Below are 16,985 nucleotides of genomic sequence, written 5' to 3'. Positions count from 1 at the left end.
TCAATATCCATCCAGCTGTCAGTCCCTGAGCATAACTACATCTCGGTGCTGAAGCATCTGCTGTTTTCAGAGAGCAGTAATTCACCTGAATTACCTTTCCTGGCCAGATCCTAACAGCAAACATCAGTCTTTTGTCTCTCCATTTTTTTTTTAAAGAAGAACTAGCCACTGTTCAAAGTTCAATTCTCAATTTGGACTCAGTTCCAAACCAAAATGAGAAAAATAAAAAAAATAGTGATGGTCACAACACTGGTCTTGCAGTGTCCAGCTGTACAAGCCCACTCGTGCAGTGTTCCAGTAATGCAGTGCCCACTCATGCAGTGTTGAGTATTATTGGCGGATGTGTCCCTGTGAGACTGGGCACAAACAACCCCATTGACCTGTGGCCAACCACTTCAACACAATGACACTTCCTGCACCACCAAATCCAAGCTATCCGACGACTGGAGGAAGAACACCTCATCTTCTGCCTTGGGACCCTCAACCACATAGCATCAACATTGACGTCACTAGTTTCCAAATCTCTCCTCTCCCCCCAACTCATCCCAGATCCAACCCTCCAAGTCGGCTCTCCCCTCTTGATCTGTCCATCTTCCTTCTTAACTATATGTTCGACCTTCCCCACCGAACAATCACAATCACACCCCCAACTGGATTTACTGAGCACCTTCCCAGCTATGTTCCGCAAAAGCCCCACCCTCACTCTATTTATCTCTCAATCCCCTTACTCCCCCACATTCCTGATGAAGGGCTTATACCTGAAACATCGGTTCTCTCCTGCTCCTCGGGTGCTGCCTGACCTGCTGTACTTTTCCAGCACCACACATTTTGACTCTCACAGTAACTAATGTTACAGTGCTAAGTCTCACAGTGCCCAGTGTTACAGTGGATAGTATTAAGGTATCCAATCTCCACAGTGCCCAACACTATAGTGCCCAGCCTCACACTGACTAGTGCTACAGTGGCCATGTTACAGCATGCAGTTTCACAGTGCCTGGCCTCCACAGCAGCCAGTGTTATAGTATACAATCTCACAGTGCCCAGTTTCACAGTGCCCAGTCTTTGTGTTTCCAATGTCTCACCCACCATCTCTACCACCATCACCGAGGTTTACTCTGTCCCAACCTCCAACACAGCCCCAGTTTTACCAAGTGTCCTGTTTCGGAGATATTCCTCCATGCACTGTACTGCCATGTTGTCCATGTTGGGGTCAAACTTATTTGCAAAGAAACATCTCTGACGGACCACCCAATGTAGATCTCCTGCCCCATACACACAAACCAAATGGCGATACTTTCCCGTGCAGGGAGGGTATAGGGCACCCCTCGCAACGTCACCAGCCTCAAAGGACCACTTTACTGCCCGGCCAAGTGTCCTGGTGGCTCCTTGGGTGTATGGGATGGAGCCGGGTACATTGGGCATTCTGTGCAGGGTAGCCCACACATGCTCGTCCGGGCTGTAGGTATCCTCCGACCACTTGAGGAAGGCCTGGATCTTGGCACTGTCAAACACATGGCCGACAAACTCTCTGGAGGCCAAGAAGTAGGCGCTGCCCACGAACATGGAGGTGCTGATGTTCGGCTGGTCTTTCAGTTGCGCCGTCAAGACGACTTGGTCGAGGGTATCGTGGTGGTATTGCCAACGTTTCTAAAAGGCAAGCGCAAGAGAGTGAGAGAGACGAGAAAGTAGAAATGATAGCTTTTCAACTTCGCCTGTGGCTTTTTCCCTCCCCAACTCCTCTGCACTCTCCTCGCCCCCAGCTCCAGCAAGATCCATGCACACTCCTTCTCTCAGTTACTCACCTTACAGTGGAGAACAAGGCATTTCAGCCCCTCAGGCGTTTCTCACTCCCATTGCCTAGTGCCAGTCACCTGCCAATTTCCCCATATTCCTGCCTCCCAAACCATCTCCCAATGTTCATTCGCTGAGCAAACATAAAACTTATCCTCAAGCTCTCCCAGTGGATCTGGCTTCAAAAATACACTTCAAACTGTGCCCTCTGGTCATAAAGGTTGAGAGCACCAGAAAAATAGATCCTTGAGCCCATCGTGACTGCGCTGGCAAAACAGGCTCCTTGCTACTCCAGTCTCATTTTCCAGCACTGGGAAACATCACCTTTCATGCCTCACCAGTGCAATGGAGACACTTTCCTGTGGTCATCAACTCCTGGAGTGGGACTTGAACACAGAGCTTTTGCCTCAGAGAGAAGGACATGGTGTGCAGGGATATAGTTCTTTGAAAGTTGCATTGCAGATAGACAGGGTGGTGAAGTAGGTGTTTGATACCTTTACCTTCATTGGTCAGTGCATTGAATATAGGAGTTGGGATGTAATGTTGCAGCTGTAACAGAGATGGATCGAGCTCTGAAAGATAGTGGAATCAAGGGTTATGGGGATAAGGCAGGAACAGGATACTGATTGTGGATGATTAACCATGTTCATAGTGAATGGTGGTGCTGGCTCGAAGGGCCGAATGGCCTACTCCTGCACGTATTGTCTATAAGTAGGAATATCTTTGACTATCTCTGATATGCCTTTGCCATTACCAAGTGTGATCTATTGTCTGTCGAGGACATTAGTGAGGCCATTTTTAAAATACTGCATACAATTCTGGTCGCCCTTCGAAAGAAAGGATGTTGTTAAACTTGAGAGGGTGCAGAAAAGATTTACCAGGATGTTGCCAAGATTGGAGGGTTTGAGCTACAGTAAGAAGTTGAATAGGCTAGGGCTATTTTCCCTGGAGTGTCGGATCCTGAGGGGTACCCTTACAGAAGTTCATAAAATCTGGAGGAGCATGGATAGATGTTGAAATGATCAGCCGGATGATAGTACACTTCACACAACTTCCTTTTTCACATACATGCAAGAAGACTCAACCAGCCGGGTCAAAGCCCACCTTGCCTGGAGAGTCTGAAACAGGCAGTTGCAATCACACTTTTACACACAAATCGGCGTTCCCCTTTCACGAATTACATTTTGATTCCAAGCCTTAGCAACACAACTGATCAATCAGATCCTGATCTAGGTACGTGATGTTTAGCATTAGATCATTGATCTTAAACTTCTACAACACCTGTTGAGTGTTGTTTCGGTCTTCCTGTCTTCTCACTTAACTGGAGCCAGTTTCAGTAAGCTAGCTCGCGTACGTACGTGCTTGGCTGCACTTTTCTGTTGCTGATCAGAATTGTTTAGCTGACCTCCATTTCTGTTCTTGCCCCATTTTGATTCCTTCCACGTCAGCTGTATAGCCAAACGTCTTTTCCCGAGGGTGGGGGAGTCCAAAACTAGAAGCATAGGTATAAGGTAAGAGGGGAAAGACCTGAGGGGTTACTTTTTCATGCAATGGGTGATGTGTGCTTGGAATGAGCTATCAAGAGGTGGTGGAGGCAGCTGGTACAATGACAATATTTAAAAGGCATCTAGATGTGGACATGAATAGGAATAGGTTAGAGAGATATGTGCCAAAGGCTGGCAAATGGGACTCAGTCAGATCGAGATGACTGGTCAGCGCAGACCTGTTGAACTGAATGGTCTGTTCCATACTGTATGATGTTATGACTCCGTGCTCTCTGGTTATTGAGGTTTAGAGCACTAAAATAATAAGTTGCCCTTCAGCCCATCATGTCTGCACTGGTCAAAAAGACAAGCTCCGAGCTATTCTCATCCCATTTTGCAGCACTTGGCCCATACCCTTGAGTGTCTCACAATAGCAATGAAGACACCTTCCTATGGCCATCAGCTCCTGGAGTAGGACTTGAATCCAAAGCTCCTCCCTCAGAGTGAAGAACACCACACATTAGATTCTCTACAGTATGGAAACAGGCCATTTGGCCCAACAGGTCCACACCAATCCTCTGAAGAGCAACCCATCCACACCCATTACCCTACCCGATATGAGCAATTTAGCACGACAAATTCACCTAACCTGCACATCTTTGAACTGTGGCAGGAAACCAGAACACATGGAGGAAACCCACGCAGACGTGGGGAGAATGTGCAAACTCCACACAGACAGTCGCCCAAGGCTGGAATCGAACCCAGGTCTTTGGCGCTGTGAGGCAACAGTGCTAACCACTGACCCACCGTGCCACCCCTTCCGCAAGACACGACACTTTATTCATATTGTGTCAAAAGATATCTTTTATCCTCGGTCCTTGTGGCATCATACATGGGAGATATGGATCCTTGGTTACCAAGGGGAGGATAGATTATCGATGGTATGCAGGATGTAGATGGTGGAACAGGATCAAAAGGGTTAATGGCCTACTCTTGTTCCTTGTATGTATGGGAACAGATCTCTTTTTTTTAATCCAACTAATATCGGAACTTGCCATCATCTCATACGAATGTAGTTTAGGCTTCATTTGCGTTTCAATTCCTCAGATCTCCCCACCATGCCTCTAACCGAAAATCTTACATCTGCATTCCATTGCATTTGTACAATCGGTGAACAGTGAAGTATATTTCCTTGTCTTCATTACCGAGTGCTCACCCTTTACCCATTGAATAAACCTCACCCCAATCTCCTTTGTTCCAATGGGAGCATCGTTGACCTTTCCAACTGAGCCATCCAACTTAAACCCTGGCACCATTCCGAGAAGTCACCTCTTCTCCCTGTCCTGAGGGCCCTCACATCGTTTTATAGTCACCGGAAATGACCACAACAATCCAACTGAGGCTAAACCAATTTGACATGCAGCATAACTCAACCATTTATTGGCATCAATGCCTCTATTTATTAAGCCTTCTGCTTTTCTATCCTCTTACGGCCTCCTTCATCTTCTAATGTTGATGAATGTTTATTGCCAGATCCCTCTAATCCTGCGCACTCTTTACGATTGTGCCATTACATTTCTATTACCTCTCCACATCCTTCTCCCAAAACATATCACCTTACACTCTTCTGTATTCTCCTCTGACTGGATGCTGTCTGTTCACTGTGGTGACTCTGGACAATTCACATCATCCTCACCATTTGCCAATCCTCCAGGTTTATCATTGCCCCGAATATGGGCATTTTGCCACATACTCCAAGATTGATATAAGACCATAAGACATAGGAGCGGAAGTAAGGCCATTCGGCCCATCGAGTCCACTCCGCCATTCAATCATGGCTGATGCGCATTTCAGCTCCACTTACCAGCGTTCTCCCCGTAGCCCTTAATTCCTCTAGACAACAAGAATCTATCAATCTCGGCCTTGAAGACATTTAGCGTCCCGGCTTCCACTGCACTCCGTGGCAATGAATTCCACAAGCCCACCACTCTCTGGCTGAAGAAATGTCTCCGCATTTCTGTTCTGAAATGACCCCCTCTAATTCTAAGGCTGTGTCCATGGGTCCTCGTCTCCTCGTCTAACTGAAACAATTTCCTAGCATCCACCTTTTCCAAGCCATGTATTATTTTGTACGTCTCTATTAAGTCTCCCCTTAATCTTCTAAACTCCAACGAATACAATCCCAGTATCCTAAGCCGTTCCTCATATGTTAGACCTGTCATTCCAGGGATCATCCGTGTGAATCTCCGCTGGACACGTTCCAGTGCCAGTATGTCCTTCCTGAGGTGTGGGGACCAAAATTGGACACAGTACTCCAAATGGGGCCTAACCAGAGCTTTATAAAGTCTTAGTAGTACATCTCTGCTTTTATATTCCAACCCTCTTGAGATAAGAGACAACATTGCATTCGCTTTCTTAATCACGGACTCAACCTGCATGTTTACCTTTAGAGAATCCTCGACTAGCACTCCCAGATCCCTTTGTGCTTTGGATCACTGACATATTGAATAAAAGCAGTCGTCTATTTAGGGCTGAGATGCAGAAACATTTCTTAACTTATAGGATAGTGAAGTTATGGAATTCTGTACCACAGAAAGCTGTGGAGTTTGAGTCATTGAATATATCCAAGAATGCGATTAACAAATATTTACGTTTCAAAAGCATCAAAGGCATGGGAGAAAGTCTTAGTATGGCATTGAGATAAAGGATTAGCCAGGATCATATAGTATGGTGGGCCTCATGTCGGGCCAAATCATCTTCTCCTGCTCCGGGTCTTGATGTTTAAAATGTCCCAATACCCATCATACCCACCTACCAACCTGCCAACCTCTCGTCCAAAACAAAATCCATGAATCAGGGCTTGTGTTGTCAATTTTGTTGTCCAGCCATTTTTATCTAGTGCCTAGTGAAACACTTCATTGAATCCAGTTCAGACAATGTTCTCTGCATTCAAATTCTCAGCTACTTCATCAATGCATGATGCGAGGTTGGAGACTTATCTTTTGAAAACCTGCACTGGCTTCGCTTCATTAATTTGATCTAAGGCTGCAAATTGCAGCCATAACTACCAGCATCAATGTCAAGTGCATGATATAAAGTAAACTAGGATCCATGTGGTGTGAGCCTCGGAGACCCAGGTTCAAGTCGCTTCTGCTCCAGAGTTGTGCGATAACCCCTTTGAACAGTTTCATCAGTAAATGTAAGACCATTAACAAGTCGGGACAGGAGTTGGCCATTTGGTCCCTCAAGCCAGCTTCACTAGGATCATGGCTGATTCAACATTCCTCAAGTCCATGTTCTTGCCCTGTCCCCGTAACGCTTAATTCACCAACTGAGCAAGAATCTATCCATCTGAGCCTTAAATATATACAAGGACAACTCTCTGTGGCAAGGAATTCCAAAGATTCACAACCTTCTGAGAGAAGAAATTCCACCTCAGCTCAGTTTTAAACTGGTGCCCCTTTATTCTGAGACAATACCCCCCCTGGTCCTGGACTCTCCCATGAGGAGAATCATCCTTTCAGCATTTACCCAGTCAAGCCCCTTAATCCTGTCCATTTCAATGAGGACATCTCTCATTCTTCTAAACTTCAGTGAGTAGAATCCTGTTTAGCCTTTTGTTTTTAAGACAATCCCTCCATAATGGGGGCCATCCTAGTGAATATTCTCTTAACTTCCTCCAATGAAACAACATGTTTTCTTAAATAAGGTGACCAGAAGTGCTCACAGTACTCCAGATGTGCTCTCACAAGCACCTTGCACAGTTGCAGTAAGACTTCCTGACTTTTATACTCCAACCCCCCTTCAAATAAGGGCAAACATTCCACTTCAGTTCTGAAGAAAGGTCACCAGACTCAAAACATTGACTCTGTTTTCTCTCCATGAATGCTACCCGACCTGCTGAGTCTCTCCAGAAATTTCTGTTTTCATTGAATATTCCATTAGTCTTCCCAATTACCTGCTGCCCCCGTGTGCAAGCTTTCCATGTTTCATTCACTAGTTGCCCCAAGTCCCTTTGTGTTGCAGCTTTCTGAAGCTTTCTCCATTTAAATAATATTCTATTCTTTTGATTTCCCTTCCAAATGAACAACTTCACATTTTCCCACATTGCACTCCATTTGCCAACATTTTTGCCAACTTAACCTATCAATATCTGTCTGTAAAGCACATAAGACAACATTTTTTACTGTAACTCGATTATACATGACAGTAATATATCAGCAAGGTTTGAGAAGGTTTGTAGCTCAGGTTGAGGTTCTAGATGTAGGTTTGCTCGCTGAGCTGGAAGGTTCACTGAAGATGTTGCCTAGTATGGTGACAAAACATCTGAAAATGAACCTTACAGCTCAACGAGCAAACCTACATCCAGAGTAATATTTCAAGTCAACCTCAGAGTACAACGGGATCTTGATCAGATGGGTTAATAGGCCAAGGAGTGCCAGATGGAGTTTAATGTCGATAAATGTGAGGTGCTCCATTTTGGTTTGGCAAATCAGGGCAGGAATAATACACTTCATGGTAAAGTCTGGGGAGTGATGATGAAACAAGAGATCTTGGAATGCAAATTCATAGTTTCTTGAAAATGGAGTCGCAGATAGACAGGGTAGTGAAGAAGTCGTTTGCCACGCTTGCCATTATTGGTCAGTGCATTGTGTGTAGGAGTTGGGAGGACATGTGGCTGAACAGGACATTGCTTTGACAATTTCTGGAATACAGCATGCAATTCTGGTCTCCCTGCTATAGGAAGGCTGTTGTGAAACTTGAAAAGGTTCAGAAAAGATTTACAAGGATGTTGCCAGAGTTGAGTGTGGAAATGCAGGAAATTGGTACTAGATGTGGAATAATTACAGACATGATGGGCTGAATGGCATCCTTCCGCAAGAATTCTTTAATTCTGTGACTGGCGCAGAGGGAGATTAACTTCAAGGTTCATGTTATCAGGAGGGACACCAAAGCCCTTAGCTGAGTGGTCAGAAAACTCCCCAATCTTTACTTGAACTAAGGCATAACCTGTCTCCACCAATATCATAGCAAAAGTCAGCCATTCGTCCCTTCAAGTCTGCTCCACCATTCAAGAAGATCACTGCTCTTCTGGTTGCAATTTCAATCCCACATTTCTATCGGTTGCCCCGGGGTCCTTATCTTTTTTTAAAAAAAGGTCACATTGCTCACCCTTTCATAACTTCATCAACTCAGCCTTCACAACTTCGTACAGAAGAGACTTACACAGTGCAACAACCCTCTCAGGGGAAAATAATTCTGCAAGGCATTGGTGAGGTCACTTTTGGAGTGATCGCCCTGCTGTTGGAAGGGTGTTGTTAAACTGCAAAGGATGCAGAATAGATTTACAAAGATGTTGCCAGGACTGTGAGGTTTTAGTTATAAGGAGAGGCTAGATAGGCTAGGACTTTTCGCACTGGAGTATTGGAGGGTGAAGGGTGACCCATCAACCACCTTATCATGTCCCCTCAGAGAAACTTATACATTTCAAAAAGATCTCTCAGATTTCCAAACTTAAATGTGTAAAAGCCAATTTGTTCAACCTTCCTTCATAAGATAAACCCTTCATCCCAGGAAAAAGGCAGGTGAAACTTGCTGTCAATGTAATTATTTTATGTTTTAAATGAGAGAAAAATGTACAGACTGATTCTGATGTGGTCTCATCAAGGCCTTGTATGGCACTCTCTCCACCCCTCAGGCCTGGAAATGGGCTCTACATTTTGAAGAAAAATGTCTGTACTAATGGACTCTGGACTAGAAAGGACTCTGTTTGTTGGTAATTAACTGTCATATAGTTTGTTGGGCTTATCACCTGCACTGTCTTGCATGTCCCTGGGTCTGTCAGGTCTTACTGTGAGCTGGGAGGCTCATGGGTCGTCCTGAAAAATGTCACCCCGAGAACCGGCGAGTGGGTAGGCCATCCTGTGAACCTGAAGGTTGGTAGGCTGTCCCGAAAGCCGCATGGTGGGTAGGCCACCCTGATGACAGTCTCCCCGAGAGCTAGATGGTGGGTAGACCGTTCTGAGCACTGTCATTCTGAAAAGGGGTAATCGGGACGGGCTGTCCTAGAGGTGGTCGAAAGCTGTGTCAGAGCAGCCGAGAGCCAGAAAGCGCATAGGGGCGGGCTAAGATCCAGAAGGCTTGTGGGCTGCCCTGCACGCTGTCAACCCAGGGAAGGGGACAGGCTGTCCTAGAGGTGGCCGAAAGGTGTGCCAGGATAGGCCACTGGCCAGATCGGGGTGGGTGAGAGCCCAATGGTACATAGGGGCAGACCGAGAGCTAGAAGGTGTGCAGCCATCCTCAGCGCTGTCACCCCAGGTGGGTTCTGGGGCGGACAGTCCTAGAGGTGGTCAAAAGGTGTGTCAGGGCTGACCGAGAGCCGGAAGGCGCGTAGGGGCGGGCTGCCTTAGAGTGGTCGGAAGGTGGGAGGGACGGGGGCTTGCTGGGTCTGTATTGTCTGTACTTTGTCTCGTCCTTAAGCATAAATGTCATTGTTGCTGTCTTTTCATATTTGAAACTGGGATTTGTGGTTTGTCCTCAATTCCCTGTAAATTGGTTGAACAGGATGGCTTGAGGCCTAGCTTTGCTGCTCCTCTCCCTTGTAAAATTGCTGTTGTATACAGCTGTAAATGTTAACTGTTGTGCTGTAACCTCTTTTTTGTACTTGTTTAATAAAATTTTAAAAAAAGGGGAATGCTCCTCTCCCTTGTAAAATTGCTATCTCTTGTATACAGTTGTAAATGTTAACTGTTTTTGTAAACTATTTTGTAACTGTTTAATAAAATTTATAAACAGGAGATTCAGCGGTCTTCTCAATTTAGGGGACTGACTCTGTGCTGGCTGGGTCACAGTCAGTGTGTTACTGTTGGTTTCTGCTTGTATTTTGTGTGGGGGAAACCTGATTCCTGAACTGGCTGAATTATTTAGCCAGTTTGTTAACTGGCATTCCTTTAGGGAGGACTGATTGTTAAACTCCTGATGTACATAATGTGTTTCAGGTGTAACTCAGTTCTCATTAGGCGATTGTTGTTTCACTGGCTGGTTACAGTCTGTGTGTTATTCTTTTCTTCACTTTTGAGAAAAGGACAATGTTAATATTGTGGTAGGGCTTAGCCCTTGGACACTAGTTTTCTTTGTTTTTTGTATGTGCCCTCACTGTTTTTGGTGTTTGGACTGAGCCCTTGTGGAAGACATACATTTTACCAGAGGAGCTGTTCCTGTGGGGAGGCCTAGCCCTGAGACTGGGCCTCTGAAGATTGAACATCTGTGTGTGTGCTGGGAGGTGAGCACTTGCTGTATCCTGGAGTTTGGGAGAAGACCTTCCCTTCAGGAGTGGACCAAAACCCCTGTGAGTTAACCACCTTTACAATGTACTGTGTTCCTGTGAGTGGGCCTGGCTCTCCAAGGATGTGCCAGGACTCCATGGAGACTGAACACCTGTGTGCTGTGGGGTGTGCAATTGCTGTCTTTGGGAGTGGACTCTGCCCTTGGTTGTAGACCCTGTTTTTAGCAGTGGACTCTATTTCTGCACTGTCTTGTGTGTTCCTGGGTCTGGCAGGCCTTACTGTGAGCTGGGACATTCATGGGTCGTCCTGAAAGCTGTCACCCTGAGAACCAGAGGGAGGGTAGGCCACCCTGATGCCAGTTGCCCGTAGAGCCAGTAAGTGGGTAGGACATTCTGAGCGCTGTCATCCTGAGAAGGGGTAATCTGGATGGGCTGTCCTAGAGGTGGTCGGAAGGTGTCTCAGACCAGTCAAGAGCCAGAAGGCGCATAGGGGTGGGCTGAGATCCGGAAGGCTTGTGGGCTACCCTGCACTCTGTTGTCCCTGGGAAGGGGACGGGCTGTCCTAGAGGTGCCGGAAGGTGTGTCGGGGTAGTCCACTGGCCGGACGGTGCATTGGGGTGATGAGAGCCCAGTGGTAAGTCGGGGCGGACCGAGAGCCAGAAGGTACATAGGGGCGGGCTGCCTTAGAGCGGCTGGAAGGTGGGAGGGATTGGGGTGGGGGTGGGGGGGGGAGACTTGCTGGCTTTTTGAGGGTCTGTATTGTATGCGCTGTTTCTTACATAAGTGGACTGTCTCATATGTATGAATGTCATTGTTACTGTTTGTAATGATTGAAATTGGGATTTGAAGTTTGTCCTCATTTCCCTGAAAACCCCGGTTGAATGTCAGGGTTTGGGGCTTGGCTTTGTCATTTCCCTCCCTTGTAAAATTGCTGTTTCTCTGTATACAGCTGTAAATGAAATTGTTTGTATAAACTGTGAATTGTTTAATAAAATATAAATAAACAGGACTGACTGTTTCCTTTCTTCCTGGTGATGGAATATAAATTGTGAGGAGCAATTATAACTGTTGTCTGCGAAAATCACAAAGCTGAATCATGAAAGAGGAAGGGGAGTGTAGGTTAAGCTAGATATGCTTGTACAAACAGTTATAAGCATCTGTTTCCCGCTTCTGAAAAAACAAAAACCACAATCAAGAGGTCATAAGGCTCAGAGTGGACGAAGAATGAGAGGAAATGTTGCTTTAGTAAGCAAGGAAGCAGATGGCAGTGATAGGATATACGCTAACAATAGACCACAGAGGGATATGGTGAAATGGCCAAGCAAAACCTGTACTGTTACGCACAAGGCCAGATAAGGCAAGAGATAAACAAGAGGAATGGGCACTGGGTTTAGAGTAGTGGGAGGAGGGAAAGAGAAATGTATTGTATCAAGGTTTTGTACTGTGCGCCTACCTTGTAGACACCACTCTTGCAAGAGTACATCAGATGATACTGCTGGTGCAGATCTTGTCTTGGACTGAAATTATTGAAGTGAGTAGGTTCTATTTCCCACATAAATTAAGATTTACACACTTGTTTTTCACTGCATCTGACACCTACACACATGACATGGGTACTAGGGAAAAATAAGCATGACTGCTGTCAGGTGGTAGTGGAAGAAAAATAAACAGGCATGTCAAGAGATCTGCTCACTGAGAGCTGGCTCTAGGGAAGCTGGATCAGCATATGAAGGACTCTTCAATCCTATTGAGGAGAGGAGACTGACTTCAAAATAGCCTCAGTGTGTCTTATGTGCTGCTGTTGGTGTCTTCCTACTGAGGAGTTTATTTTTAATTTTTTTTCATAGTTTGTTGTGATTTGTTTTCTGGGGTTTCTTTCTGCTTATTTCTGTTAATTTGAAGCTATGCTCAGCTGTACAGGCAGCTATTACCACCACTGCTGCTACAGTCTGGTCCAGCTCCTGCTACTGAAGCCTAGGCCTCCCCTGCACCCCTGCTGCTGCTGCCTGGGCCTACCTACACCTGGGGACGACTTCGACCGCTACTCCTGAGGCTGCTTCTGAAAAAAAAAATAAACAGGACGATCAGATGTTCTGTTCACTCTGAGCTGGCTCTGAGGAAGCTGGATCTGTGTCAAGGACTCCATGTGTAAACAAAAGGGTGAGTTGGTGACTGGATAATGGCCTCTGTGAAGTTATTCCTGATGTCAGGGTTTCCTGCTCCTCGAATGCTGCCTGACCTGCTATGCTCTTCCAACACTGTTCTATTTTGCCTGTAATCTCCAGCATCTGCAGTACCCACTTACAGTCATAGACATGTACAGCATGGAAACAGATCCTTCCATCTTACTAGATATCCCGACCCAATCCAGTTCCACCTGCCAGCACCCGGCCCATATCCCTCCAAATCTTTCCTATTCATATACCCATCCAAATTCCTCTTACATGTTGCAATTGTACCAGCCTCCACCACATCCTCTGTCAGCTCATTCCATACGGGTACCATACTCTCCATGAAAATGTTGCTCCTCAGGTCTCTTTTATATCTTTTCCCTCTCACCCGAAACCTATGCCCTCTAGTTCTGGACACCCTGACCCGAGGGAAAAGACTTTGTCGATTTATCCTATCCATGCCCCTCATAATTTTGTAAACCACTATAAGGTCCCCCCTCAGCCTCCGACACTCCAGGGAAAACAGCCTCAGCCTGTTCAGCCTCTCCCTATAGCTCAAATCCTCCAACCCTGGCAACATCCTTGTAAATCATTTTGGAATCCTTTCAAGTTTCACAACATGTTTCCAATAGGAAGGAGACCAGAATTGCACGCAATATTACAACAATGGCCTAACCAATGTCCTGTACAGTCGCAACATGACCTTCCAACTCCTGTAATCCATAGTCTGATCAATAAAGGAGCATATACCAAACACTGCCTTCACTATTCTATTTACCTGCGACTCCGCTTTCAAGGATGTATGAACCTGCACACCAAGGTCTCTTTGTTCAGCAACACTCCCGAGGACCTTACCATTAAGTGTAGAAATCCTGCTACGATTTGCTTTCCCAAAATGCAGCACCTCGCATTTATCTGAATTAAACTCCATCTGCCACTTCGCAGCCCATTGGCCCATCTAGTCCAGATCTTGTTGTAATCTGAGGTAACCCTCTTCGCTGTCCACTACACCTTTAATTTTGGTGTCATCTGTCAACTTACTAACTGTACCTCTTTTGCTCGCATCCAAACCGACTAATCGTGGACATCTACTACAAACCCACCAACTCCCACAGCTACCTGGAATACACCTCCTCCCACCCTGCCCCTATAAAAACACTATCCCTTATTCCCAATTTCTCTGCCTCTGCTGCATCTGTTCCCAGGAGGACCAATTCCACCACAGAACATCCCAGATGGCGTCCTACCTCAAAAACTACAATTTCCTCTCCCACATGGTTGACAATGCCCTCCAGTGCATCTGCTCCATTTCCTGTACCTTCACCCTTGAACCACACCCCTCCCAATGCAACGGGGACAGAACCCCTTGGTCCTCACCTTCTACCCCACCAACATCCGGATACATTGCATTATCCTCCACAACTTCTGTCACTTACAAACAGACCGCACCATTAGGGACATATTTCCCTCTGCACTCCACCTGCATTTCAAAGACTATTCCCTCTGCAACTTCCTTGTCAGATCCACACACCCCACCAACCCACCCTCCCCTCCTGACACCTTCCCTGGCCTCTGAAAAGTGCAAAACTTGCACCCACACCTCCGTCCAAGGCTCCAAAGGATCCTTCCACATCTGACAAATATACTTGTACCTCCACCAATGTCATCTACTGCATCCATTGCACCCAAGGTGGTGTCCTCTACATCGGGGAGACAGAACTCTTACTTGCGGATTGTTTCAGAGAACACCAACCAACCTCACCACCCCGTGGCTGAACACTTTAACTCCCCCTCCCATCAAGGGAATGCAGGTCCAGGGCCTCCTCCATCACCAAACCCTTACCAGCTGATGCCTGGATATTCCACCTTGGAACCCTGCAACCAGGCGGATCAATGTCGATTTCACTAGTTTCATCATTTCCCCACCCCAACTTATCGCAGTCCCCAGCCTCCAACTCAGCACCACCCTCCTGACTGGTCCATCTTCCTTCCCACCTGTCCACTTGACCTTTCACACCCCACGCACACCCCTTCCGCATACCTTTATCTATCACATTCCCAGCTACCTTCCACCCCCAGCCCCACACCCATTCCGCTTCTCTCTCGGCCCCCTGTTCCACAAGCCTCATTCCTGATGAAGGGCTTATGTACGAAACATTGATTCTTCAGATGCTGCCTGACCCGCTGTGCTTTTCCAGTGCCACACTCTTGACTCTGATCTCCAGCATCTGTAGTCCTCACTTTCTCCTACACTCTTAACCTACCCACATTCCTGTATTCTCTCGTAATCAGTTTATATCCCTCCTTATCCCAGGCCCAGCCCTCTCTTTCTACCCCATCCCTTTCACCTGCCCATCTTCCCTTTCGCTCGTCTGCTCCACCCCACCCACTGTCCAATCACAGCCACCTTCGCCCTGCATCCACCAATCGCCATCCCACCCACCTTTCCCCAGCCCCACACCCCCATTTATTCTGCAGCCCCTTCCTCTCCCCCGGTTCTGATGAAAGTTTCCGACCTGAAACGTCAATTGCTCTTCTATTCTGTTTGCAGCTCAACTCTCCAACTCCTCTATATTCCTTTGTACATTCTGAACCTCCCTCCATGCAATTGAACTGTTTTAACAACCCTGTCTCTCTTTGTACAGGCAGGAGTGAAGGACTGGAGGAGAGAGAGAGAGATGATGGAGGGAGGATGGAAAACACTTGGATGAAGAGAGGCCCAGCAGACAGGAAGGTGGTTACCTTTTTGAACCCTGGTGCAGGATCCGACTCAATCACGTTGGAGCCGTTCAGAGCTCTGAGGCTGCGGACTATCTCCCGGTTGGTCTTCAGGGGGAAGTCTTGGCCACACACATTGATGAAGTACCTCCAGGGGACAGGGCTCTCCAGCAGCTCCTTCATACAGTTGAGATCCGCCTGAACTCTGCTCCAGCCAGCATAGGTGACCCACTCCAGCTTGGCTGCAACAAAGACATTGTGGAAACATGAAGCGATGGCCCGAACAGCCGCATGAAATTGACTCGGGGATTTGCGGTCCACGTGGATACAGTAGACGTTCTGTGGGGCGTAAATGCTCCGTAGAAGCCTCTCGAACATCTCAATGCTCTGGTGGATGACCATGGAGTAAGCCAAGGGGAAGTGTTCCTCCTCAGGGCTCAGGGGGACAGTGACATACTTGCGGGCCCTCACAAACGATCTGCAATTTCGGGTCATGTTCAGATAATCTCCCTCAGTGACGGCTTGGTGCTTGAGGGAGACAGTAATGGAGTTGAGGAGGGCCCTTTCCACCTCCTGCCTGTCCCCCTGGATGATCTGCCAGCAGGTGGAGTTCTCCTCGACCAGGAGGAGATGTTCCTGCATTGGACTGGCGCCTGGTTTCACCAGCCTGAGGGTCAGCCAGCCCCCTCCTTTCTGGACCAGCAGCCATTGGCACAACAAGACCACACTGAGCACACACAGCGCTGATCTGAGGCGCGACCAGTGGGCACAACGCTGGCTCAGCTTGGGCATAGCACTTTCCAGGGGGCAGTGTCCCCAGCCTATAGGCGATAGGCAAATGCAGAATGGATGCTCTCTGTGCTGGGCAGCACTGCCTCCACCAGGCCGTGGGGAAGGAGTGACTGCAATTTGCTGGAGAGGTCGCAGCAGTCAGTCCCCTCCTTGTTAGACTCTTGTCTTCCTTTTCCCCAAGATTCAACAATGACTCGACTTTCACTCCCTCTTCCCCCGGAACTGCTCTCCCTCTGGAATTCCTCTCCCACTTTAACACCTCTCCCTCTCTCTGTGACCCCTTTGTAACCCCTCTCCCTCTAATAACCCCTATCCCTTTGTAATCCCTCTCCTTCACTAACTCATCCCTCTCCCTCAGTAACTCCTCTCTCCCTCTGTAACTTCTCTCTCTCGTTCCTCTCGCTCTGTAACTTCTCTCTCACTCTCTCTCACACACACACTAACGTCTCTCACTCTTTCTCTGTCCCTCAGGAACTCCTCTCCTCCCTCTCTCGGTAACTCTCTCGGTAACTCCTCTCCCTCTCTCTGTCTCTCTCAGTAACTCCTCCCGCCCTCCTCTGGATGAAACGCAGCCAATGTTCCGTTGTTCCTCTCTCGGAGTCCGGGCTCCTCTCGCTCCTGTCTGCCTGCCTGGCTACAAGCGTTTCCTTCCCCGGTCTCTGCTTCTCTCCGGCCGTTCCTGGACCGGTGTTGCCGGGTGGAGTAAATGAGAGGATCGCGATGGTGTGCAGTCTGGATCAGAGA

At 47.3% G+C, this 16,985-nt stretch overlaps 1 protein-coding gene across 1 annotated transcript; it reads right to left on the bottom strand.

Moving 5' to 3' along the window:
- Positions 1 to 777: 777 nt before the first annotated feature.
- On the bottom strand, positions 778 to 16,421 carry LOC148136130 (beta-1,3-galactosyl-O-glycosyl-glycoprotein beta-1,6-N-acetylglucosaminyltransferase 3-like). The gene is made up of 2 exons (XM_087984076.1): positions 15,474 to 16,421; positions 778 to 1,647 (listed from the first exon to the last, which is right to left on the bottom strand). Exons 1-2 carry the CDS (start codon positions 16,239 to 16,241, stop codon positions 1,111 to 1,113), a joined length of 1,305 nt encoding a protein of 434 aa, XP_087840202.1. The 5' UTR covers positions 16,242 to 16,421; the 3' UTR covers positions 778 to 1,110.
- Positions 16,422 to 16,985: the final 564 nt, after the last annotated feature.

The sequence above is a fragment of the Chiloscyllium plagiosum genome, unplaced genomic scaffold, assembly GCF_037043375.1.
Source record: "Chiloscyllium plagiosum isolate Xiang-an unplaced genomic scaffold, Cpla_swu_hap1 HiC_scaffold_47, whole genome shotgun sequence".
Taxonomy (NCBI): Eukaryota; Metazoa; Chordata; class Chondrichthyes; order Orectolobiformes; family Hemiscylliidae; genus Chiloscyllium; species Chiloscyllium plagiosum.
This window is presented reverse-complemented; position numbering and strand designations above follow the sequence as displayed.